Source organism: Dipodomys spectabilis, unplaced genomic scaffold, assembly GCF_019054845.1.
Source record: "Dipodomys spectabilis isolate Male_0828 unplaced genomic scaffold, ASM1905484v1 ptg000125l, whole genome shotgun sequence".
Classification (NCBI taxonomy): Eukaryota; Metazoa; Chordata; class Mammalia; order Rodentia; family Heteromyidae; genus Dipodomys; species Dipodomys spectabilis.
The window spans coordinates 8,880,763-8,908,737 of NW_024870802.1; the positions used below are offsets into that span (position 1 = coordinate 8,880,763).

Consider the following 27,975-nt stretch of genomic DNA (forward strand, 5'->3'; position numbering starts at 1 on the left):
AGATCCCATTCAGCCTCAGCAACAGGTTGCCAGGAATTAAGGAATGCCATCTCCAGTAATCAGCAGTGCACAGGTCAACTGTAAGTACAGCAGAGACTTCAATTCTCAATTCTCTGCAACACATTTCCTAAAGATAGGGTTTTAGAATGTTTCCTCATTCCTTGTAAGAGTAGACGATAGTAAGGTTGGTATAGTTGGCGGATTCTTGGCAGGACTCACATGTTCTCAGAGACCCACAGGTACACAGCATTGTTGTTTTGCCCCAGCAAAATAAATTATTTATGGGTCATTCTCTTAAGGACAGCCAATAGACACAAAATGCATACAATACTTGCATTATTTAAGTAGATTGCCTAAAGACTTACAGTTTACAAATTAAATGTATGAAGTGGGAGAATAAAACTACATAATGTCCACTTAATCTTGATCATATCTGACCCCTTCAAAAACTTTATGCAACTAAAAGAAAACAAAAACATGCTGGGTTCCTGCGGCTTACATCTATAATCCCAGAAACTAGAAAATTTGAGGACCATGGTTGGAAATCAGCCTAGGCAGGAAAAGTCCATGAAATTCTTATTTCCAATTAAACCACAAAAAGCCAGAAGTGGAGCTGTGACTCAAGTGGTAGAGTGCCAGCTTTGACTGAAAAAGCTAAAGGATAGTGTCCAGGCCCTGACTTCAAGCTCTAGTACTGATGTGCTCTCTCTCTCTCTCTCTCTCTCTCTCTCTCTCTCTCTCTCTCTCTCTCTCTCTCTATCTCTCTGTCTCTCTCTGTCTCTCTCTTTCTCACACACACACACACACACACACACACACACACACACACACACACACACACACACACCATGTTTTTTTTCCTAAATGGACAAGTTCACCAAGACCAAGGTTGTATCTACATCCAGATAAATGCATACTTTGAATTTTCTCAAGAGGATACAAAATGTACTCCTCACGCATACAAACCTTGTCTCCACATAAATAGTTAAGATCTTCAGACAACCTTAGATTCTGTCTTTGGAAAAAAAAACCAGAATGTACAAAATGGGCTCTTCCTCTGTGACTTCTATGACACTTAAAAGAATAATCACAGCAATTACGTCTCAGAAACAGAGAAGTGATAATTACAAAAAATGAAATGTTCAGCTACCACTTGGCTAGCTGGCATGGGCAGTTACTTTTATATTTCCCCATGGAGGCATGCATGAAAGAAGCAGAGTGTAGGAGAGACAAAATACAATGATCAGGACCCAGGGATTTGCTCTTTCTGTTACACAAAAGGAGGAGGTGGAGGGAGCCAGAAGCTGGAGCTTTCTCATCCTGCTTTTTGCAAAAGGTAGGAAAAGGCTGCTTCATCCATTTAAGTTAATTTCCTTCAGAAATGATGACACAGCTCATGTGGTCTACTGTGCTTTCCTTCACCATCAACTTGACTTTCTCATTGGCCAAGTGCCTTGCTATCTTGACAGCAGAGGACTCTTTCGAATTATTTGCTTGGAGGGAGTCCTGAGCAATGACATACTGAGAAATTGGTCCATCTCAGCTAAGCAAATGTTGTGGTTACACAGCTGGAATATCAGAGAAACAAGATTTTTTTGTGTGCCTTAGTCTATGGAAAGACCTAACAGTTCCAAAGACAAACCAAATAATGGGAAACAAGAGTTGTGAGATTCTACCTCACCCCAGTTAGAATGGCTATAATCAAGAAATCTAATAACAACAGCTGCTGGAGGGGAACCCTACTGCATTGTGGGTGGGAGTGTAAACTTGTTCAACCACTTTGGAAAGCAGTATGGAGGTTCCTCAAAAGACTCTACATAGAGCTCCCCTATGACCCAGCAATCTCATTTTTGGGCACTTACCCAAACGATCACAAACAAGGCCATACTAAAGCTACCAGAGCAACTATGTTTATCGCAGCATTATTCACCATGGCTAAGATATGGAACCAACCCAGATGCCCCTCAGTTGATGAATGGATCAAGAAAATGTAATATATTATATATATACATAGACATATACATATATATATATATATGAATTCTATGCCTCCATCTGAAAGAATATTACCAACCCATTTGTTAGGAAATAGAAAGATTTGGAAAAAATTATATTAAGTGAAGTAAGCCAAGCCCAAAGAAACATAGGTCCCATGGTTTCCCTTATTTTTCAATAAGTAGTATATGTCTAGGACAAGCAGAAAAGGTCAAAAGCTATGTACATATGATCATACAAGATGATGCTAAGTGTAATGAACCCCAAGATAGGGACACAGGAGGTTTTATTTTTTTTTTTTTAATTTTATTTTATTTTACTTGAGAACATACTGTACAGAGGGGTCACAATTACATGGGCAGGATAATGCACACATTTCCTACCAAGCATTGCAGCCTCCTCCTTTGTTTACCCTTCACCTCCCTTCCCAGCCTCCCCCCTCCCTCCCACCCAATCATACCCCCCACCCCCCACCGACATTGTAAAGCTGGTTTTGACATGACATTTTGTACTTCTCATTGTTGCAACAGGTCCACCTGAATCCCCATCTCCTCCACATGTTATACTGACATCAAATATAGTGAAAGCGGGGGTTACACTGTGGGGGAGGGACATACAAAGCAACAAAGAAATAATCTTATAAATGCGTTAGAAACACATGCATGAAAGAAACAAAAACATTAAAATACATATTTGAGGGTTCGTTTTCCTAACATCACATTATCTGACTTTTTCCGCTTGACTCATACCTATACTAGATATTGCAAATAAGGGAAACCATAGGACCTATGTTTCTTTGGGCCTGGCTTACTTCACTTAATATAATTTTTTCCAAGCCTTTCCATTTCCTAACAAATGGGGAAATGTCATTCTTTCTGATGGAGGCATAGAATTCCATTGTGTATATATACCACATCTTCTTGATCCATTCATCTACTGAGGGGCATCTGGGTTGGTTCCATGTCTTAGCTATGGTAAATAATGCTGCAATAAACATAGTTGTGCTGGTAGCTTTAGTGTGGCCTTGTTTGTGATCATTTGGGTAAATGCCCAAAAGTGGGATTGCTGGGTCATTGGGGAGCTCTATGTGGAGTCTTTTGAGGAACAGGAGGTTTTATTTTTATTGCTGTTGTTTTTAAAGTATTTATAATGTACTGTAAGATTTTTTTGTTTCTTTTGTATGTTCTTTTTTTCTTTTTTTTTGGGGGGGGGGTCTGGTAGTGGGGCCTGAACTCTGGGCCTGGGCGCTGCCCCTCAGCTCTTCAGCTCAAGGCTAGCGCTCTACCACTTGAGCCACAGCGCCACTTCTGGCTTTTTTCTTTCTGCTTATATGGTGCTAAGGAATCGAACCCAGGGCCTCGAGCATGCAAGGCAAGCGCTCTACCACTGAGCCACCTTCCCAGCCCTCTTTTGTATGTTCTTTCCCCGTGGTATAACCCTTGTTTTCACTTTGATTCCAGTGCCCTGCATTTTGTATATACATTTTTCTAATTTGGGGAGGGGAGGGGAAATAACAAAATGCTGAAATAAGGATACAAGTTGACCCATTGTAAAAATGACACTATCTTGAAAATGAACTTTACAACTTCAGGCGCTGGGGAGGGAAGAGTTGGGGAGGGGAGGAGGGAAGGGATGGTAGGGGAAAAACAAAGAAGGGGGTAACAATGCTCGACAGGAAATGTACTCATTACCTTACTCATGTAATTGTAACCCATTTGTCAAGTATCTTTACAATAAAAATATATTAAAAAAGAGAAGTTTCCATATATCACTTATAATCATCTAAAAGCAATGACAATTGATTTTACTTCCTTCATGTCTGAAACTATTATTCATTTCTGGGTTTTCATTGTGCTTTTTAGAAATGTCAGTATAATTTTAAATAAAACCAACAAAATTAAACCTTTTGTACTGAAAAAAGGAAGAGTTGTGGATGAAATGACACCTGGGCTGGAAGAGAATAGCGCAGGTGGCCACTCAAGAGCCATAGCCCCATCCAGCTGAACTGTGCGAGGGAGCTGGTTTTCAGAGTATGCTTAGCCATTTATCTTTAATTCTTGACAGAGTTTTATAGATTCAGAGGTGACCCAAGGAAAGTACTACTTGCACAGAAGTTAGAGTGCATATGTAAGTGTACAAGGTAAAGGTAAATGTACCACACACACAATACTCCTAAGTAGTGCAAAGCATAAATGGCTATCACGTGAGTTTTTAAGGAATTTGAAATATGATATTTAAAAAGAGATATGAATAGGTATTACTTTCAAATACTATAGATTTTTAAATTAAGTATACATGTAAGGCTATTCTATACTTTAGGGTATACTTTCTCATATTTATTTATTTATCACCTATCAACTCTGCCGGAATGAAAGCAAGATATATACCAGCATCATTTTCATATTATGACAGATGGGTGAATAAGGCAAATATATGCTGAATTTGTTACAATCAAGGCCACAATAAAACAGTATGAATGAGTAAAGAGATATCAAATAATAACAAATTTTACTGATTAGGAGGAAGATCTAGTTTTTTTTTTTTCATTAAAACTTAGATCGCATCTTAGAAAAAGTATTTTAAAAATGTACTATAGAGAATTTACCAGGGGTGGTGTAAGGAAAGGATCAGGCATGAAAAATAATTTGGGGTATAGGTGACTCTGGGTGAGTCACATTTCTTCCCTCTGAGTTCCTCTAGTTTTCTGAAAAGAATCATGAATCTCCAGGAATGTAGAACTTAATAATCATGAGCTCAGTTTATTTGACCACTCAAACCACTCTGAAAAAAAGTGACTTTTGGAACAATTCTTCCTGCACACTACATTTTAGGAAACACTGCTTTATAAAATAGACTCATAAAATGTACATTTTTCAAAAAAAGAAAAGTATGTAGTTAAGGTATGTATGCAGTTAGAAGTATGTATGTAGTTAAGAGAACACAAGGATTGGAAGAAGATCTTCACTAGCCATAAAACGGACAAGGGTCTCATATCTAAAATATACTTGGAACTCAAAAAATTAAATCCCCCAACAACAAATCCTCAAAGAAACAGCTGCCCAATAAATAAGTGGGCTAAAGACTTAAAGAGAGGGGCTGGGAAGGTGGCTCAGTGGTAGAGCGCTTGCCTTGCATGCCTGAGGCCCTAGGTTCGACTCCTCAGCACCACATAAGTAAAAAGAAAAAAGCCGGAAGTGGCACTGTGGCTCAAGTGGTAGAGCGCTAGTCTTGAGCTGAAGAGTTGAAGGACAGCGCCCAGGCCCAGAGTTCAGGCCCCACGACCGGACCCCCCCCCCCAAAAAAAAAAAAGAAAAAAGACTTAAAGAGAAACTTCTCTGAAAAGAAAATAAGAATAGCCAATAAACAGATGAAGACATGCTCAACCTCTCTAGCCATAAAAGAAATGCAAATCAAAACAACATTGAGTATACCACCTCACCCCAGTTAGAATGGCTAAAATCAAGAACTCTAATAACAACAGATGCTGAAGGGGATGTGGCCAGAAGGGAACCTTACTGTATTGTTGGTGGGAATGTAAACTTGTTCAACCACTTTGGAAAGCAGTATGGAGGTTCCTCAAAAGACTCCACATAGAGCTCACCTATGAACCAGCAATCTCACTTTTGAGCATTTACCCAAATGATTACAAACAAGACCGTACTAAAGCTACCAGCACAACTATGTTTATCGCAGCATTATTTACCATAGCTAAGATATTGAACCAACCCAGATGCCCCTCAGTAGATGAATGGATCAAGAAAATGTGATATATATACTCAATGGAATTCTATGCCTCCATCAGAAAGACTGACATTGCCCCATTTGTTAGGAAATAGAAAGACTTGGAAAAAATTATATTAAGTGAAGTAAGCTAGACCCAAAAAAACATAGGTCCCATGGTTTTCCTTATTTGCAATAACTAGTATATGTCTGAGTCAAGCAGAAAAGGTCGGGTAAGATGATGTTAAGCGAAATGAACTCCAAGATAGGGACACAAGTGCTTTTTTCTTCCTTGCTATTGTTTCTAACGTATTATAAGGTATATATAAAGTACCATGTGATTTTTTTTGTTGCTTTGTATGCCCCTCCCCCACAGTATAGCCCCTGTTTTCACTGTATTTGATGTTGGTATAATTTGGGGAGGGGAAAGGAAAAAACAAATTGTTTAAATACAGATACATATTGACACAATGCAACAATGAGATGTACAAAACGCTGGGTCAAAAAACAAACTTTACAATTTAGGCAGAGTGGGAGGGTGGGGGGTGTAGCTGAGGAGGTGGGAGGGAAGGGATGGTAGGGAAAAAACAAAGGAGGAGGCAACAGTGCTGGATAAGAAATGTACTCATTACCTTGCTCATGTAACTGTAGCCCCTTTGTTCAATATTTTCACCATAAAAAACTTAATTTTAAAAAAGAGAATCTGTTCATGACCTTTCTCTCTCTAGCTAGTGTCTTTCGAACTCTCCCGTGCATGGAATTATCAAGGCATTGTGATAAATTAATAAACAAATCCACGAATCCCAATGTGACCTGAGATTATGCATTTCTAGAAAATCCCCAGGTGATGCTACTGCGGATCCTTGAACTGCTCTTTGGGCAGCAGTTAGAACACAGTTCCCTTCACGTACTGAGGTGTGTGTTATTGTCTAGGGTATTCTTCTTTCTGATCATTTTTTCTATTATGTAATTTATTTTTGTTATCTTTAAGTAGTTATACAAGGGGGTTTCAATTCACTATGTCATTTATGTGCACAATCCTTCTTGGTTAATGTCACCATTTCCGTTATAGTGCCCCCTCTGCTCCAGTGCCATCCAACCCCTCTAGTTACCAAGTTCCATTTCCACCTAAGTACATTGAATACTATGACTATCCTCCACCCTTCCTCTCTCCATGCATCTTTTCCTTGTCCCGTTGATCTCACCGTGCTCTGCTCTGAACAAAATGTTCTAGCTTTCTGGTAATCATTTTGTTAAACTGTAATTTAGTTGCTTCAAAGGAACTACTTCTCCCTTGTGTACAGCATACAATATTCAATTTGCTTGAGTACATATGAATATGTTCCTTGTGTATATTTTCATACATGTTTGTAACTTAGACCTTTGTCAAGGAGAAGATTAGTGTGCAAATGGAGCTTACCAGTAAAACCTATTGGGTGTGATGCGCTCATGCATGAGTTGCCACCGTCTTCCAAAGTCCATGGAGCTGTAGAGCTGCAAAACATTGAAGGAAAAAAACATAAGCCATTTGTGAACATGAGTGTAGGCATTGTCCTTCCCCCCTGGACTGTTCCAATACAGTGATTACACACCCAAGTAAGCATCCAATTAACCTAAGTAAAAATGCAAGAATGTGACTAATGTTATAGTTCTCATGGTGCCTTCTTGACCAAGTAGGTGATTAATCAACTGCGGTTTTGGAGCTGAGTGTAAATCCATTTTCAGTGGCCATCACTTTCTCCTTTTGGGGTAAGTCCTTTAGTAAAGAATGTCTTCTGTTTTCCTTAAACTCCATAATGTATCTAGTTACACTTAGATCGTGGTTCAAAACCAGCCCAGGCAGGAAAGTCCGTGAGATTCTTATCTCCAATAAAACCACCAGAAAACCAGAAGTGGCACTGTAGCTCAAGTGGTAGAGTGCTGGTCTTGAGCTTGAGCTAAAGAGCTTGGGGACAGCGCCCAGGCCCAGAGTTCAAGCCCCACGACCAAAAAAAAAAAAAAAAAAAGAACATAAAGATGAAGAAGAGAGAGATTCTGTGCTCCTAGGAATAGTAAAACATGCATATAAAAATGCTCATCAGTTGAGAGTAAGTCAATATGATGTGCAAAATATTGTGCTCTTTGACATTTTTCTCTTTCTCTCTTTGATACATTATAGGCAATATGAAATGGAACTATTTACCATTGCCATAGATACCAGGCTCATTCAAATTCCTATGTGTTTACAAGATAGCAAGATGGGCCACTCTTAGATCTAAGTAAAATTTATAGGTCCTTGCAAGGCCAGCACAAATTATGGCTCCCTTTTGACAAAAACCTTTTATATAGTTCAGCCCACACATCTCAGTTCTTTCACATCTTTTGTTGTTACTGAGCATTCAGTAAGGAATTATATGGCTGTCTCATTTAGATTTTTATGTTATTTCATTATGTTTGCATTCCTTAAATTCATATAAGATTTCCATGAACTGTCTGCCATGGAATGATGATAATGAGAACATTAAAATAGGCAGTTCCTAGTGGAGAACAGCTCAGAGAGTGAGAACAATTTCAGATGATCCCTAACGCTTGGGGAAAATGAAGAAGAATACTTTGCATAGTTGGACTTGATTCCCTATTCACCTACTTTATAGAGTCTCATCACATTAGGGTTGGATCTGCAACCTGTAAGGGACTATACAAGAGTGACTTTTAACTGCTAGGTTGTAAGCCACAACAGGGGCAATAATCATGCCTTACTCATCTCTGTGTTTCAGTAGTTATACCATACCTGGCACATAACAGGTAAGCAGGCCAATGTCCTACTCCAGTAAGCTCAATCTTAGGTAAGTTTTGTTCAAAGGAACTATAACTTTAGTTCGCTGATGCCCAGCTCAAGTCTCTTTCCATGCACTTGGTGCTTAGCCTGTCAGGATAATTTTCTCACATTTTCCCCCATAATTTTGTTATAGGCAGGTAAACTGAGAAGTCCAGAAACAGATGACACTCAAGTGTATAGAAATAGGGCTAGGAAAGGTACATTTGTAGAATAACATCCCTAGTTGCTCTCAACGGCAGTGCTACACTCTCAGCAAATCCCACGCAGATAACTTGACCTTTTGTAAAGTCTTAAGTGTGTAATGTTACAGCTCACAGAGAGATACACTGGTGTATGAACCTCTGATTGTCTCAAAGCTTATGGGGCTCAGAAAGTTTGAGACCCACTTCAGTTTTAATCCAGTAAATATTTGGTGAAGTCTGGCAGCATGAAAATAAACTTTTTTCTAGTAAATGACAGATGGACAGAGATATAGTTACACATATGAAGTTAGCTATACATAAATATTTATACACATGTATGTGCATTCTATGATGGTATATATGCATATATATGTATCTGTTTATATAGATAGAGTCACAGACACGGACAAAGGTAGGGGGGTAGAGAAAGGTAGAATTTCTTATAATCCTCAACATCATTGAGAAAGTATAGTCAAGAATATACTTAAGCATTTCCATTTTATCTCTTGGTAAGTACAACAGCTAGCTGGAAATCCAGGGCATCAATCTTAATTTATCTGGTCACAAATTGTACCCTCACACACTACTGTGTTCCAGTTTCACAGTGTTTATGAAAACTAGGATCCACTTTATAAAAAGTACTGATTCCCATTCCTGTCCAATTTTGTACATTGAAAAACAGGCACAACTGTCTTTACCACTCCTTAATCACTAACTCAATCACTGCAAGACTCTAAATCGCTACTGAAAGACTCTAAAATCACTGAATTTCATAGTGCATAAGGACACATATAGCTGTTTAGTTTCATGTTAAACTACATCTTATATATTTATGGAGTACAAAGTAACATGTGGGTTACATTATGAAATGACTAAATAATGTTCACAAGCAAGTCCATCACCCAATATACTTATTTTTTGTCTCTTCCAAATAAGTTTGAAATCAACTACGTATTTTACAATTATAGTTCTCTCCAATCTGACAAAACAGCTGATTTTGCTACATAACTAAGTTGTGTACCCTCCAATCACTCCTGTTTCTTCATGCCCCTATTTGTAAACACCTTCTCTCAACTTCTCTCTATGTGACCAACTTTTAAAATTTCAAGATGTAAGTGAGATCATGCAGTATCTTTCTGTGCTTCATATCTACTTCTTTAGGAAGCAAAAAAGGTAGCCTTTTTCTGACCTCAAAATATACATACAGCAGTACAATGTCAAAGAGGTACATGAGGCCAAGACTGAAACTCTAGAAATTGAGAAAAGGAAGGACACTTTCCTTCCCACAGGATTATTCGTGATAGAATGACCAATCATTTCCATGGAGGGTAGGGACAAAACCCTCTGTCTGGGTTTTGTCTCGCCTGCATCTGGGGTTTGAAGCAGTTTGTTCTGGGTTTTATGCAGTCTTTTATCTGTAGAAATGGGAGGGCTTTGCTTGCTTTGATTGGAATCAGAGCTGGCCGAGTGTGATTTGGGGCCTATGGAAGGCTCCAAAGTCTCTTCTGTATTGAATTTAGAAAAATCTGCCTTCAGTCTGAGCATTTGTCCCTGGGATACTTGCTCAGGTAAGAAGACTAAATTGCTTCCTAAAACCTGTATGGGAAACTTAGTACTGGAGATAAAATATATGAACATGTTCCTTCTGGTGGAACAATTCTGGTTCTCAAAAATCCTTTTCTTTCTACTTCCAGGATAAGTATGCATGCACATATACAGAAACTTCACAAATAGATAGGTGGGCAGATGGTTAGGGAAAGTATTAGGCAGATAGAGGGACAGACAGACAGTGTCTACCTGCTTCTGTCCAAAGACTGCCATCATTTCCCTCTTTCCATCTAAAAGCTCTTCCATATGGGTACCATTGTTCTTACTGTCTCTTCTATCTGTAAATCACCATCCATCTTCTCTCCTACCTACACCAGTTGTCTCTAAAAGTCTCACTCAAGACATATTTATCCACTAAAACGCTGTTCTATTTCTACCCTTACTCTGCTCTATTTCTACCCTTCAACTTTGGGGCCCATTCTTGGGAGAACATGACTCCTCTCATGGTGTGCTCTTCCTAACACAGAAAGAATGAGTGGTGCTGATTCCCCCATCCAAAACCTGAGCCTCTCTTGGCTCAGGTTTTGCTTTTTCAGCTCTTCAGTTTGAGTGATGGAGAAAAAATTATATTGGATTCTCTGCCTAAAGGCAGATTCAGTTGAACAGAAAGAGCAGGCTCCAATTCATTAAGAGCCTGAGTTTAGCTACCTTGTCTCTCAATCTATAGAAAGTTGCTGAGTCTAAAATGTCAGATTCTTCTACCATGAGCTTTAACTTTAGTCTCTTCATTCACACATTTCTTCAGTTTTTAATTTTAATCATGGATTCATTCATTCACTGAAAATGTGTTAAATCATCACTATGCCCTAGGCACTAAACTAAACACTAAGTTTAAATTTAAAAATGCCATAGTTAGTAGAATATAGAAATGTATACAATGACACTGCCATACAATATATGCTATGGCAGTAATACAAATAATTTCTTCAATTTCTGCTTTGGTCATGCAGATTTTAGAATTATTATGGCTAGGCACCAGTGGCTCATACCTATAATCCTAGCTACCCAAGTGGCTGAGAGCAGAGGTTTGTAGTTCAGACCCAATGTGGATAGAGAAATCTATGAGTTGTGACTCAAGTGGTAACGTATCAGCAGTAATTTAAAACTGAGTTCAGGCTCTAATCCAACAAATAATTAGAATAAGCATGTGTAATTTTTGTAATTAAAATATTAAAACTTCAATATTCAAATGGAAATAGAGCTCATAGTAAAATTGATTAGTAAGTTGTAGAAGATTATTTGATTTTATGAAAAGATATGATATATCATTAATTCAAAACCTTGAAATGTACTAGAAAGTAATATGCCAAAGTACTAAGCAGTGGTCATTTCTCAATTGTAGGCTCATTTTATATCATTTTATATATCATACATATATATATATGTACACCTTATAATCAGAAGCATACTAGTATGCTTCCGGAGTGTACATTACTAATATATCTATTAAAATGATTTTTAAAGTCTAAGAATTAAAATCCTCATTAGTCATGAAGTAACTAGAATTAGATAAAGCTATATGAGCTCTTCCACAGACCAGCAGAGCACAGAAATGATTATAAGTAGTAGCTAATTCTTCTTTTCCCATTGCCCCACATTGTGTTTATAAAGCCCTATATAGCTTAACCCAATGTGTTTCATGGATCATAAAAATGTGTTTTCAAAGCAATAAACATTCTTAAAAACAGTCTTTCTTTTTACAAGGGTACACATGCTGGGCCATGTTCTGCTCCATATCTTCCCTAATAATGCCTCCTCCCTATAAAACAACATCCCTGGACATTGCCACAAAAACATACCATATTCCTTCCTTTCCTCCTTCCACTATATAGCATGGCTTCATGTCTCTTAATGAACACAAATTTAGCAGCAACACATACAGAAAAAGCCCTCAATGAATCATCAGAACAGGTGGACTACATGAAAAAGCATGCTCTTTTCTTTATTGATTCAGTTATCAGTCCCCTAATGACAACAGGCTGCCAGGATAAAAGGATCTGAGAGTTGATGAACTAAAAAGGCAATTTAATCAATGGAAAATTCCATGGGGCAGGGGGAGGCAGGGACAACAGGTTGTATTTGGAAAGTTTAAGTTTAAAAATTAGATCATTGGATGCATTGCTGAGTTTAAAGTTTTGTCTTCACTCCAATGTCTCAGAATATGGCTTTATTTAGAAACAGGATTTTTTGCCAACATAATAAGGTTAAAATGAAATTATTATGGAGAGTCCCAATCAATAAGATTAGTGTCCTCAGAAGATGGCAGATAGACACTAAGAAAAGACAGTGTATGCTTTTGATTGTTATTGTCTTTCAAATGAAACAAGATGTGTGTGGATGGAACTTAGGGGTAGACACTTCTCTAGCATATGATATTTACACACATATATCCACACACACATATACACACACATACATACCATACATACACATAGATACACAGAAGAGACAGAGAGAGTACTAGTTTGTGTTTAGAATAATATTGTCTCTATCTTTCTTTGGAAACACAGGGTCCATGGAAGGAGGGCTTCCTGGGCTATGTAGGTCTACAGAAAGAACCCTCTGGATTATGGCAGTGTTTACAATAGTCCAAAGAGAAACCAGGACCATATCATAAAAGAGAACTCTCTAGCTACTCTCTCAGATATTCTCTAAAGAATATCACAGTGTAGAAAATTCCATGAACATTCTTCTAAATCCTGAAGATCCAGACTAAGGCTTCTGGGCCAACCTGCCCTGGGAGATACAAGACATGATACCATGAAGACTCGTACTATTCATCTAGCAACATTTTCCACTCCTTTCCTGTTTAGATGCATAGACTATCTCTCTCTCAGAGGGTTTATATCATAGAGCCAATATTGGCCCTATTTCTTTTAAGAACCAGGCATTGCTCTCTGTGTTTAGGTTATATCAGTACACAATACAGACAAAATGTCTCTACCCTGAAGGATAAAACATTCTACTAAAGATCAAGAACTCAAATAGAAAGGAAACACGCTCATAACCTGACCTATGTAAATGTAACCTCTCTGTAAATCACCTTTACAATAAAAATAAATTTAAAGAAAAGAATCCAAATGGCCTCAAGCCCATACTGGAAAAACAGAAGGGGAGGGAAAGAAGTGTTATTTGAACTCTTCAGACATAAGTTTTTTTTGCTGGCATTGAACAATGGTAGAAAGTTCCTCTGATTATTCAAGAGGAAGATCCACACCCCCCATTTTTAATTGAAATAGCCCTCTGAGCCTCTCATTGGTTTTCCTTTCATTGAGACAAAAATTCAAATTAGGTTTCACCATCCTGTCCAGTTGAAGGAAAGCCCAGGGCAGCTGTAGGGATGTTTTGGCAGGGGGTATTTTACCACAATGATAAAACATGAAGCCCAGAAACTTCTGCTCCACCTGAAACTGGAAAACAGCTTCACAAGACTATGTGTATAGTAAACATCGGCTGTGAGAGTGATGGCTGTAAATGCAGAAAAATGCAGGAGGATGCATGTTTGCTTCCTGAATTTCAAAACATTCCCCTTGAGTCCTGAAAGAAGCAAAATTACTATGCCAAACCAAAAATACCCCTGCTTTTCAAAGCAAATTCATAATATTCATTATTAAGAAATCGGTGGGGAAGTCAGAATATCCTAAAAGCAGTATGCAGAAAACCAATTTAAGTCCCATTGCTTCACAATTTTCTATCAGAACATGCCCAACAGTCAAAGGGACTTCAGTATTCCACCAGGAATCTGGGGATAGGCCTCCAGCAGTTAGACCAAAAGGCAAACATTTTCAATGCATCCCAATTTCACCTTAAATATCTATCCATTCATATGCTGTAGTCTTCACTTAAATATATCTGCTCAAAATAAAAGATAAATCTCAGAAATCTTCAAATGAAAAATAATTCTATCAGGATCCCTTTCATCCCTGTTCTCCAATGGTGAATTTTCAATTTCTAGTCTCAAGAAGAGGAACAAAGAGTTTGGGACTAGATGCCATTGCTGGGGATAACAGGTAACATAATTCTCTCAAGTGTGTTTTGTACAAGGTGTCTACACAAGTGCTTGTGTATGCCTATGGCAATTGGAATAATGGTCTTGACAAGAAGAAAGGTTTTCATTGAACAAGGAGAAGGAAAACATATAATCTTGGATAATATGGTATTTGCAGAAATGCAATCCCAGTAGATTCTAGCAGCTAACATAGCAATTATTCCTTTAGTCATGAATTTGTGTAACTCTTCAGACTTACCCTTCTAACCAAGCCTGTAATTTCATAGACTATAGGTATCTCTAGATGACCGAAGCCTTATATTTCCTAAGTCAGTGGGTAACCTACTTCCTACTGGAATTGTTTTTCCTTTAAAAGCCCGTTTGAGACCACAAAGCACAGAAGAAGCTTGCTTTATAATCCCAATGCCCACTCTGCATCCAGAGTGGCTTCCACCAAAACCAACCAGTCAGAAACTGATTCCTAAGGACACTGACATCTATACTTGTCACATGATGATACTGAGCTCATTTCCCACCTGCCTTTCCCTAGGGATTCTCTCCTCCCTCCTTATTGCCCAGCCATTCTGGCCCTTGTTGACTTTTCAAACATGCCATAGGTGTTCCAAGTTAAAAACTTTGCATGTGTTATCCCTCTCTGTCTAGAACACATGCTATACTTGTCTACATTTCAATCCATGTCCTTAACACTTACCAACATATGAGATGTCAGGAGAATAACAGTTCTTAGTGAAAGCCTTTGGGGGTCACCTCCTACCCCAGATAGCAGCAAGCCAGTGTCTCTTGTTCTCATGGCTGTAGAGTTTCGTATTTCAGGATACATATCAAATTTGAAAGAGGTGAGATTGCCAGGCACCGACTGGCTCACTCTTGTAATCCTAGCTACTCAGGAGGCTGAGATCCTAAGTATTATGGTTTGAGTCCAGCTGAGCAGAAATATCTAAGAAACTCCATATCCAATGAAACAGCCAAAAGCTAGGCTACAGGCATGGATCAAAATGGTAGAGCACCAGCCATGATCACAAAAGCTGCGAGAGAGCCTAAGGCTCTCGCCACCATGACCAAGTTCAAGCCACAGTGCCAGCAAAAACTAAGAATTGCTTTTAAAAGACAATTCATAAAACTCATCCTTAAAATACATTTATAAAAATGAAAGAGTACCCTATATATTCTTCTCTATTTCCTCATGTTTAACACCTGGTGCCCAAGCAATTTTTAAGATTTCTGTCATCGCACTCCAGTTTTTTTTTTTAATTAATAAGCTTTTTTATTGTGAAAATACTGTACAGAGGGGTTACAGTTACATGAGCAAGGTAATGAGTACATTTCCTATCCAGCATGGTTGCCTCCTCCTTTGTTTCCCCGTACCATCCTTGCCCTCCCATCTCCCTCTACACCTCCCCCCCTCAAAGTTGTAAAGTTCATTTTTCAACATAACATCTTGAACATCTCATTGTTACAATGGGTTCACCTGTATCCCTATTAAAACAATTTGTTTTTTCCCTTCCCCTCCACAAATTATACCAACATCATTGATTCATTTGCTTATGCATGCAAATGTCCAGTATCTTTTTAAATACATTAAAAGCTCCTGGGTGAGAAGAATTTCAATTAAGATCTTGACTTCCCTGAAGAAACTAATGCTGGTGCCCCAACTACAAGCACAGCAAAGACATGTCTTTTCACACATAGAATCCAAGATCCAAAGAAGCTCAGTAAACCTGCCTAGCGTCACAGCTAAGTTAGTTCTGAAGCTGGAACAGAAACCTACGGGTCCAACTCCAACTCAGTGCTCTCCCTAGTAAGCTTATTTCTAAATGTTAACATATTTTTTGTGGTATGAGTTGTTTGATTGTAAAAGGAAAACATGCTAATCTAACCTCAGTGGAATAATGGCTCATTTGGGTCTGCCATGCCTGAATTGCATTTTATCTTGAATTCATCTAAGCACCTATATTTACAAATCACTTCACAGCTCATTTTATAATCTTCTTATACCAAAGAGTATTTCTTGAACTACTAGTAATGTGAGACAATCTTACCAAAAAATTTACATAAAATTTACTCAAATTCATTCTTTTGTCTTCAGAGTCCTATTCCCTTGACCATTTTCCTTTGCAATCAGAACCTATTCATCTTCATATAATTCAGAAATGTCTCATATTAAGACAAACCCTTTGCACAGAAAAGCCCGGTCAGCTGACTTCGCTCATTTTTCTCCCCACCCTTCCACTTGTGCTTTCTCTTTCTATCATGATCATGATTTCACACACATTCTATTGCTCACTCCCACCTTACTGCCTATTTTCCTGGCTTTCCCCTACATCAAATTGATCTTTTTAATTTTTTATATATTTTTATTTTAAAGACACTGTACAGAGGGGTCACAGTTACATGAGTAAGGTAATGAGTCCATATCCTATCTAGCATTTTTCCCCCTCCTTTGTTTTTCCCCTACCATCCCTTTTCTCCCTGCCTCCCCAACTCCTCCCTCCCCCTCCCCAAAGTTGAAAAGTTTGTTTTCAACATAGTGTCTTGTACATCTCATTGTTACAATGGGTCAACCTATATCCTTATTTCATCCTTATTTTGTTATTTCTCTTCCCCTCCCCAAATTAGAAAAAATGTATATACCAGATGCAGGGCACCGAAATCAAATACAGTGAGAACAGGGGTTATACCATGGGGAAGAACATACAAAAGAAACAAAAAAATCACATAGTACATTATAAGTACATCAAATTGGTCTTGAACTCTTTTTCAAATTTACATTTGTTTTTCTATCTCATAGGCCTGAATCTAAAAGAGGTGAGAAGAACTTGAATTGGTTATCTTTAGATAAAATATTTAAGTAGTTTATCTATCTTCAACTTGGAAGTCATTCTTGTCAAAGAGAAGACAAGAAGCTAAATGTATGGGAAGGCTGCCCATGACAAAACTGTTTATCTGTTGTCTAGTTTAAATGAGATGAAATAAATACTGTTTGATGATGGTGTCTCTCCATACCTCCTGAAGGAGGACATCAAAACCCCACGATGTTAGGAACTTGCTCAACAGCAGAGCAAGGTGGTATACATAATCCTAGTCATGAGAAACAGTTCAAGGACAGACTGGGAAAAGTTAGCAAGTCACCATCTCAACAAATAAGGTATGGCACATGCCCGTGATGCAAACTACACGTGAGGTCATAGGTAGAAGAACTGCAGTTAGAGGCCAAGCCTAGACAAAAGTTCAAACCCTATCTGAAAAGTAAATAAAGCATAAAAGAGATGGGGATGTAGGCATCTGCCTACAAATCATGAAGCTCTGAATTCAAACTCTAGGACTAAACAAAAAGTAAATTCAATAGGAAGATTCCATAGCAAATTCCAAGATAGCTAATCATCAAAATCAGTCTCATTCCAAACACCATGCAACCATTTAGAAATGACTAGTTTTAAGAGGGGAAAACCCGAATAGTGAGAGGACTCAAAAGTATATCTTGGGAGAAAAACTGTAGGTACTTGAGACAGAAAACTGATGTATATGTGTAAGTATATGTGCAGAGTGATGTATATGTGTTCATGAATTTGAGGTAAGATTGTTCTGTGGAGAGATAGTCAGATTTTGCTCTACACAGCAGTCAACAACAGAGAAGTACTGAAAGCTGAAATCTAGACACACTTGCAATCTAGATAGAGTAAATGCTGGCTCTCTGTAAGGAATAAAATCCTAATGATAAGAATGCTGTAGCTAGAAGTTGCAGCTCCACATTACACCAGAGTCCCTGGGGAGTTATATGAGGCGTCTAAGAAGATGGATGAATATTTTGATTAATGTGATATTATCAGCAAATTAAAGTGTCAGATGAGGTTTAAACTTGATGAGTTCCTTGGTCCCTTCAGATATGTGGGTTTTGATTCTTCAACCAAAGGCAGTAAGCCTAGAAATAGAATCTAAGGAAATAGTCACTCACTTCTGATCTTCACAGAACTGAAGACACTTGTAAAAGTACTCAAACACTGTGGAAAGGTCAGGAACTGTGTGGCTTCTTAGGATATACTTGGCCTCCTAGTATCTCAGACTTATATCAAGGGATATTTAAGATCTCCCTAGAGAGCTAGAGTTTATTTCCTCATCCCTAAATTTAGGTTGCCTTAGTCCTTTGTTTTGGCATCAGAATGCAATGCAAGTGACAATGTTCCAGTTCTGTGAGCCGTCCCTAAGGGATCCTTTAGACAATGTGCAATTGTTGAAATATTGTAACACCAAGATTAGCATATCTGTCCTTACCCTGGAGGAAAAGAACAGAGGGAAGAGAACTCAGCAATGAATTTAGCTGAGGTGTGTGTGTGTGTGTGTGTGTGTGTGTGTGTGTGTGTGTGTGTATCAGCTAACCAACCTATACACTTGTGAAGCAATGATGAGTGTTTACAGCTTCCATATCTCTGCATTTGCGGAAAGTTAGTTATGCAGCTTAGCTGGCTGGTATGCATATCTAGGATCAATTTCTAGGTCTAGCAGAAGACCCAACTCTCCTATTTTGAGGAAGATTTTAAATCCATACATTTCTTATATAATTGTGATGAATACCTTTCTCCAGAGAGCAGCTCTCAGATTTTAGATTTAGACAGAAGCCTCACTTGGTATGTATTTTAAGCTAGGCTCCAGTGACTTATCTGTAATCATAGGTATTCTGGAAGTCATCATCTGGAAGATCATGGTTGGAAGCCAGCTGAGACAGAAAATTCATTAGATTCCCTTCTCAATATAACCAGCAAAAAAGTAAGGTATGGCATAAGTGGTAGAGCACCAATGGAGCAAGGCAAAGCCCTGAATTCAAACTCCAACAGACTGGAAGAAGATCTTTACCATCTACATATCTGACAAGAAACTATTATCCAAAATATACAACTATCTCAAGAAACTAACCTCACTCTCAAATGAATAACCAAATCAATAAATGGGCAAAGGACCTACATATAGACTTCTCAGGAAAGGAAGTAAGAATGGCCAATAAACACATGAGGAGATGTTCAATATACCTGGCCATAAAGGAAATGCGGATCAAAACAACTCTGGTATTCCATCTAAACCAGGAAAGAATTCAAACAATAACAAATGCTGGCAGGGATGTGGGGAAAAGGAACTCCATTCCACTGTTGCTAGGAATAGAAACTCATGCAACCACTCTGGAAGAAGGTTTAGAGATTCCTCAAAAAAGTAAATATAGAACTATCTGTGATCAGCCTTACCACTCTTGAAAATCTACCCAGATTTCTACAAGTCAGAATAGTGTAAAGACATTTGCACACCCATGCCCATTGTTGCAGCATTCACAGAATAGCCAAGCTACCTAAACAACCCAAATCCTCTAGAATGGATGAGTGGATCAAGAAAATGAAATTTTATCATTACTTTACTCATTACCTTACTCATGTTACTGTAACCCCTCTGTACAGTATCTTTACAATAACAATATATATATATTAAAAAGTCAAAATACATATTAGAGAAAAGATAGCCTCTTCAACAAATTATACTGGAGAAACTGCAAAACTACATACAGAAATCTGAAACTAGACTCCTGTCTCTCATCCTATACAAAGGTCAATCCAAAATAGATCAAAGGTCCATGAATATAAGATCTGAAACTTTGAAACTATTACAGAGAAACATAGGAAAACCTGGAAAATATTTAAGTGTAAGCAATCATTATCTGAACACCCAAGAAATAAGAACAAGAATCAACAAGTTTGGTTGCTTCGAACTAAAAAGATTCTGCACATCAAAGGAAAAAATTACCAGTATAAAAAGACAACTCACAGCTAGTCATAAGATAAAGATTAATATCTAGAATATACAAAGAACTCAACAATCTTACACAGTAAAACAACTACTACATTCTTTTACATGTGGAAATCCAGTTTTCCCAATACTGTTGAAGAGGTTATTCTTTCCCATTGTGTCCTCTTGGTACCCTATGAAAGATCAGTTGACCTTACATGGGTGAATTGATTTCTAGGCTCTCTATTCCACTGGTCTATTTATGTCTGTCTTTAGTTTATAATGTATTGTGAAATCAGAAAATACAATGTCTCCAGTTTGTTTTTTCTCATCAGTGATATGACTATTTTGGGCCCCCTTGTAATTTCATCTAACACTTGGAGTTAGTTTTTTTTAATTTCTAAAAAACTGTCATTGAGATTTTGATAGAGCTTGTGCTGAATCTGCAGGATACTTTTGGTAGTTTAGGCATTTCAAGAATACTGAATCTTCTAACCCATGAATGAGGGTGTCTTTCCATGCTTGTGTCTTCTTTAGTTTATTCATCATTTTTTGTCATTTTATTGTACAAGTCTTTTTTTTTTTTTTTTGGTCAGTTGTGGAGTTTGAACTCTGGGCCTGGGCGCTGTCCCTCAGCTCTTCAGCTCAAGGGGAATGCTCTACCGCTTGAGCCACAGCGCCACTTCCGGTTTTCAAGTGGTTTATTGGAGATAAGAGTCTCATAGACTTTCCTGCCCGGAATGGCTTTGAACCGGGATCCTCAGATTTCAGCCTCCTGAGTGAGCCACCAGCACCCAGCTGTGTACAAGTCTTTTGTTTACTTAGTGTTAAATGTATTCCTATGTTTTATTTTTTGGTATTATTGTAAATAATTTTCCTAATTTCCTTTTCAAATGGTTTGTTGTCATTTTGTATTTTATAATTTTACTGATTTTGTTTGTTAGTTTTAATAGTTCTTTGATGAAATTATCAGGATTTCCTATATAGAAACAAGAGCAAATTGGCTACCTCTAATGTAATTTGGTGCCTTTTGTTTTGTTTCATTCATGGTCATTGTTATGTTGAACCAAAGTGGTAAGACTGAGCACCCTTGCCTTGTTCTTGATCCTAGGGGAAAAGCTTTCAGTTTTTCACCATTGAGCATGATATGAGCTGAGGTTTTTCTCATATATGACCTTTTACGTTGAAGTAAATTTCTTCTCTTTCTAGTTTGCTTTCTATCACAAACAAATAGTGTTAAATGTTTTTTCTGCATCTAAAAAAAAAGAAAATGAAATTTTATCAAAACAATGGAATTTCACTCATCCATTTTAAAGAATCATTTTATATAATTTGCAAAGAAATGAATAGATCTAGAAGAAATCATGTTCAATGAAGAAACCAGGCTCAGAGAGACAAATGGCCCATTTTTTCTCATATATGGAAGCCAGGCCTAAAATGTAAACAGACATGATAACATATACAGTGTTCAATGTATTTATACACAAACTGACTAAAGGAGGGTATTCTTAGGGGAGGAATCCAAAGGCATAACTCCTCTGAACAACTAAAGTATTGCTTATCAGAACGACTACCAGGAGGTGGAAATACATTTTTGAGAGTTATCAAAAGGGCATCATAGGAATGGCGGGAAGGAGGGTGAGCAAATGCAATCATTTTGTTCAATGTACACAATGTAATAAATGAACTAAGTGAACTGAGGTTAGAAAGAAAAGAGGGATGGGGGGAGAATGAAGGGAGGGATGACACTGACCAAGAAGCGTTATACTCATAACCTGATTTATGGAATTGTGACCCCTTTGTACAACCACTTAATAATAACAATAAAATGCACAAAAAGAAAAATACTTGTATTTCAGTCTCCTTTTCAGGTACTGTGATTCAAGGTGCTAATCATGGATCTCAGAAGTCTGGAAGTTAACCAGCTTCCTGATGGGCCTAATATAAATGCAGAGGTACCACACAAGGAGAAAATTCTAGTTAATTACTGAGAAAACTTACACTTATAACCAAGCTCATTCCCTTATTTGCAGCCAACTTATATGCACATCCCAGGTAGATAGTGGCTAGCCAGATATTTGGAATTCCTTGGAGATGAAAATATCATAAGCTTCTGGAACTGTTGAAACTGGAGCCTTAACCCTTAAGCTGGAGACTGCCTGGGAATTCACCCATACCTCCATCAGAGGATCCAGGGGCTTTAAGCCAAGAGAATGGACTGATTGTTTCTATTCAAAGTTGTTTCTGTCCACCTGCTGCTGCTGGAACACAGTGAGACAGCAGAAACACAGACTTGGCTGAAACATAGAGAAACAGCTGCCCTGCAAATACAATTCATTTATTACACAGATAATTAGGCTTCACTCTAGATGCAAAAGCAATATGCTCTGGGCATTAAGCAAAGGGGACTTGCCATAGTCTGGCGATTTCTGCCCAAAGCCTTCGAATAAATGATCCCCAGAGCTATGATGAGGTGAGGAAGGAGCTGCGGTTGGGGTAGGAAAATAGTATCTGCTCTGAGGTTCTTCTGTCCCCTGCTTTAATAATCCTTTGCAGAAGAAGTGTGCCAGCCACTGCTCTTCAGTGCTGATTGTGAGTGCTGGTTAAGGATTCCTGGGGATGGATTTTATTGTGAGTACCTCCTGTCTTTGTTTTGCATTCCTCTGGCCGATTTCTCCAACACTGGGTACCCAAAACACAAAGTAACCATATAAGAATTAATGCCTAGGAAGTATTTCCTATGTGATAGGTACTAGGTTAAGTGGTTCATATGATCTCATGTATCTGAACCATCCTGTTAAAGGACCTCTATATAGCTTCATTATACAGAGTAAGAAATAAAGCTTGGGAGAAAACCAAGTCACTTAACCTAAAACAAAGCATAAGTCTGACACTTTACATCTACCCTTCTATAGGAGGTTGGTTGGATTCAACCCAGGTTGTCTGATTTCATGGCTATGTGCTCAAATATTACACCCACCAAGATCCCTACATGTGTGAAATGTCTAAGCCAGACTGTTACAGGGGACCCATCAAAAGGTGGTTGGACTGTTGGTAATTCCTCCCTCACAAGAAAAGGTCCTGGTATATGAGAACATTTGTTATGGCCAAATTAGGGATTGGCCTATGCCTAATGAAATGAAAATCCTGGAAGACTGAAGTTGTTAGTTTGTAGTTTTTCCATGAAATTTTCTTGCCTATATTTCTTTCATTTGTTTTTGTGTGGGGGTGTGTGAGAATACCGTACAGAGGAGTTACAGTTACATAGGCAAGATAACGAGTACATTTCTTATCAAGCATAGTTGCCTCCTCTTTGTTTCCCCTTCCCATCCCTTCCCATACTCCCCCCTCCTCCCTCCACCCAATACTCCCCCCCCCCCACCAAAGTTGTAAAGTTCGTTTTTCGACATAACGACTTGTACATCTCATTGCTGCACTGGGTCCACCTGTATCCCTAGTTAAACAATTTGTTTTTGCCCTTCCCTTCCACTCTGTATTTGAGCTTTCATTTGTTTATTTGCTTAATTATACCACAGTGTACTGATCATCTTTTGTTAAGGCAGGCATGGGAATGTAGTAAAGATTCTGGGGCAACAGAGTATCCCGCACTTTGTGTAGATCACATGGAGGTGGGGAAATGGGCGATAAGCCAACATATATTAACCTTGATTAATATAGATATGACAACATATTATACACAGCTGACTTTTGTTATCCATGGTAGTTATGTTTGATAAAGTCACTGTACACACTGATTTAATGACCAATAAAACTGCTTCTATGCAAAACACAGGCTTAGGTTTCTGCAAGTCTCTGGTGACATTTTCATCAATCCATGCAAATCTTGTTTTAGTTATGTTTCTGCATAAAGACACCTTATTAAATATGCATTGTTGATTCATTAACATTGTACTTGGGGCCAACAGCACTATAATTCATACTGCAGGGAAGCTTATCCACAACATGCATTTTCTCCATAGCACAGCCTTCTGAGCTCAGGAACACTAACCACCCACCTCCACATGGTGCCTAGGAGTGGTCATATTAACCATGCAAACTACCAATACATAGTAGAGAAAAAAAAGTATCACAAAGTAGACCACACAAAGGCCACTTAGTACAGTTAGTAGGAGCTCTGGAAGTAAGAAAGCAGACTGCCACCTGGTTGAACCTCAGCTGGAAACCCTTATCGGGTGACTCATGCCTTTTGTCACTCTCCACATGTCTGTGAATGATCTGGAAAATACTGCGAGTATTGCATTCAGGATTACAAATATATTTTAGCAAGTCAGCAAATTGGCAAATACAGAATCTGTGAATAATAAGGACCAGCTGTATAATGTCACACAGGGAGCACTGCTGAGAAGAATATTGAAGCAGGAGAAGGGGGCAGAGCTTAAGTGACACTCTCTTTTGTTGAGATAGCCAGGCAAGAGCTCTCTGGGAAGCTATATATCGGAGCAAAAAGGGAAGTGAAATGAAAGGTCAAGAAAGACTGTCAGCATGGACAACCAGTTGGAAGAGGAGGGCACTAGAGGAAGGCTTGATGGGGATGGGCTGGGTGGTGAGATAATGGAACCTATCAAAATTATTTCTAAATTGGGTAGGGGTAAGAAAGAATGATAGAGGTGATGAATTTCATCAAAACATATTATGTGCATGTGCTAAAAGTCTTTGCCCATTGAATTATGCACTAATATTTTTTAAGTACAAGAGAGAACATCTGAGAAAAGGAGCCCTCTGGGAGGAAAACAGGGACTTTTCTGTGGTGTATTAAAAGAACACTGTAAACCAGGATAGCTAGAGTTCAGAGAGAAATGTGGGGCAGAGAGATTCAAAGGAGAGCCAGGGAGATCGCACAAGAGGTGTGTGTGACCTGACATGATTCCTTCCAGGCATCATGGCACTTGACTGAGGTGTGTCTCTTTGAGGACACAGCTGCTGTGATTGGCTGGAAGGTGTGAAGATCACCAGCTTCTGTGTGACAGCAGAAATGTCAAACCTAAGCTTGGGAATGGTAGCAAAACTGGAGATGCAGAGATCACATCCATCCAGGAAAGGATTCGGGTTGCAGCAGTCCACCAGTGAGAGAGGTAGGAAGGGATCTGCTAAAAATACTCTGGGATAGGACGATAACAGAATGGTTGTAAAGTCTGAGGGGAAAAGAGGAGCTCTGGGCAGCTTTGAGACTTGTCTTCCATCACATGAATAACAAATGAAAATGAGGAAACTGATTAGATTTGGGATAGATTCTGAACGTGGACACAACGAGAGTTGCTATTGTGTTGAGTTAGAGAAAGGAATCATTCAAGGATAACCCCAAGATTCTGAGCCTGATTAAAGGGGTGTCACTGCCATTCAAGTCTGGAAAGGAAAGGATTTGTAAAGATGTCAACCATTGCATGCATTGACTTCTTATTCCGATGTTCATGTGAGGTTGTGTGTGACTGAGAAGAAATTATTTTTTTAAATATCAGGTATGCAACCGACATGTACAAATCACCTATATTATGTTCTATACAAAGTGCAAAGAAAATAAAACACAACACAGCTGCCCTGGAAGACCTTGGAATCCTGTGCTGGAGACAGACACAGAAACTGGTGGCTAATTGTAGGGGAAAAAATGTTGTTAGATGTTTGGGAAGTGAGAGGGTGTTAGGCAATGTTCAAGCCTTCCTAAGGAGAACACTGGAGTGAAACGCTAAAATTTCAGTCTATTACAGAAGCCCTAGAACTCTATTGCAGAAACTAAAAAAAAAAATCCGATGAATCACAGAAATGTCTAATTTCTAGAGGAGGCCCTGAAGAAGGGTGAGTGAATTGCGCTGGTCTCGGAAACACAGAGCCAAACATCTGCCACTCAAGAAGTTGGGGTAATACTGTAATTGCTCCTCAGATCTTCTTGGGAAAATAAGGTTGGGATGAACTTAACAGGGCAGGCAACTTTAAGTGCCACATAAATGTCTTCTTGCTCAAAGGATTGCCCAGAGTTTCCAGGGCCAACCCTCTCAGGTTCATTCTACCTGGGGACCTGGATGTATCTGTTGTTTTAGAAGTATAACCAAGATCCACTTTCAGGGAGAGATGCCAACAAAGCTAAAAGCCCTCATGCCAAAGAATGGCCTCTACAAATAAGACCTAAATTCCTCTAAGGTTTGGGGAAGGGGGAAAAATTAGTTCTCTTGAGGAATATCTCTGTTGAAGACAGGGTACTTTTTCTTCTGAGTTTCTTGCTACCTTTCTCTCTGCTCCCAATACTGACACAGATGAAACTGAAAAATGAGACATGATCCTTTCCCTTGGTCTCCTCAGTGCATCAGCGAGAGGCTAGCACTTTCAAAAAAGAATTTACTCTAGAAATCCAAGAGGGAAATAAACAAAGAAAACATAAAACTAAGGGCTGGGATGTAGCTCAGTGGCAAAGCGCTTGCCTAGCAAGTGCAATGTCCTGGGTTCGATCCCCAGTACCAAAAAGAAAAGACAAAAAAAAAAAAAAGAAACTTCCAGAAAACATAAAACTATAAAGTTATTGTGCTCACAAAGCAGAGGTTCCCAACTCTACAAATGCAAAGAATGTTTCTTACCAGGCACACAGGCCCTGTTTCATTAAACATTTTGTCTGAAAGCTCCTCATGCAAAAATTCTTAAGCAGAAACAGGTACTGCACACACACACACACACACACACACACACACACACACACACACACACACACACACACACAGAGAGCTTGGCTGCCTCTTTTCTAGATGGCTCCTGGTATAGAAATTCCAACTCAAGCTATGTACATATGACCATATAAGATGATTGTAAGTGAAATGAACCCCAAGATAAGGACACAAATATCTTTTTTCTTTCTTGCTATTGTTTCTAATGTATTTATAATGTAGCATGTGATCTTTTTGTTTCTTTGTATGTTCCTCTCTCATGGTTTAACCCGTTTTCACTGTATTTGATATCGGTACCTCTTCTCTAATTCGGGGAGGGGAAGGAAAAAAACCAAAATGCTTAAATAAGGATACAGGTTGACACATTGTAACAATGAGATGTACAAAACACTATGTTGAAAAGGAACTTTTACAACTTTGGCAGCAGAGGTTGGGGGTGGGGGTAGTTGTGGAGGTGGGAGGGAAGGGACAGTAGGGGAAAAACAAAGGAGGAGGCAACAATGCTGAATATAAATGTACTCTTTACGTTGCTCATGTAACTGTAACCCCTTTGTACAGTATTCTTACAATAAAAGAAATGTACAAAAAAAGAAACTCCAACTCAGAGGCTCTTTGGAGGGGGAAATATGTAGAGCTCCTAGTTTTGAAAGCTTCCCTGGGCAAGCAATGTAGATCTCACATTCCTTTAAACACATTAACAGCAAACTAAGACGTGGGGCAAGGCCCTGAGTTCTTCTCCAGGGCTCAGCTCCTATTCTACCTGTATTTCCTGAAACCATTGCATTTCAAGATGAGTAGATAACAAGAGCATGGATGTCCAAGTCTCCTCTCAAGCCAATAACGCTGGATGATGGACTTCCATCTTTATCTAACTTTCTAGTTGGCCTTACAACCATTCAAGTGTTGACATTTCATTCTCAAAGAATGGTGAAGACCAAAGTCAGAAACAGATGCATTGATTTTTACTTTAATGGATATAAGAACAGAGAAGTATGCACAAACCTTTGTGGAAAACCAGAAAAGTCACCCTCAGTCGCAAAAGGTTCCATGGAACCTACCTTCATACAGTGTCTTTTTTAAAAATTGCATATCCCATACTTAGTATGCACTGCATAGTGTTATAGATGATCTTCCCTATCATGAGGTTTGGTTGGATTTTTTTTATTGCTAGTCCTGGGGCTTGAACTCAGGGCCTGGGCACTGTCTCTGAGC

The 27,975-nt window shown here is 38.6% G+C and overlaps 1 protein-coding gene across 1 annotated transcript in view; it reads right to left on the reverse strand.

The window, feature by feature from the left end:
- The window catches only part of Sorcs3 (sortilin related VPS10 domain containing receptor 3), a 581,112-nt gene that overhangs the window by 211,193 nt on the left and 341,944 nt on the right, over positions 1–27,975 (reverse strand). Inside the window, exon 5 of the mRNA XM_042689442.1 lies at positions 7,136–7,209. Coding sequence (XP_042545376.1) covers positions 7,136–7,209 — 74 coding nt within the window. The remainder of the gene's footprint in view (positions 1–7,135; positions 7,210–27,975) is intronic.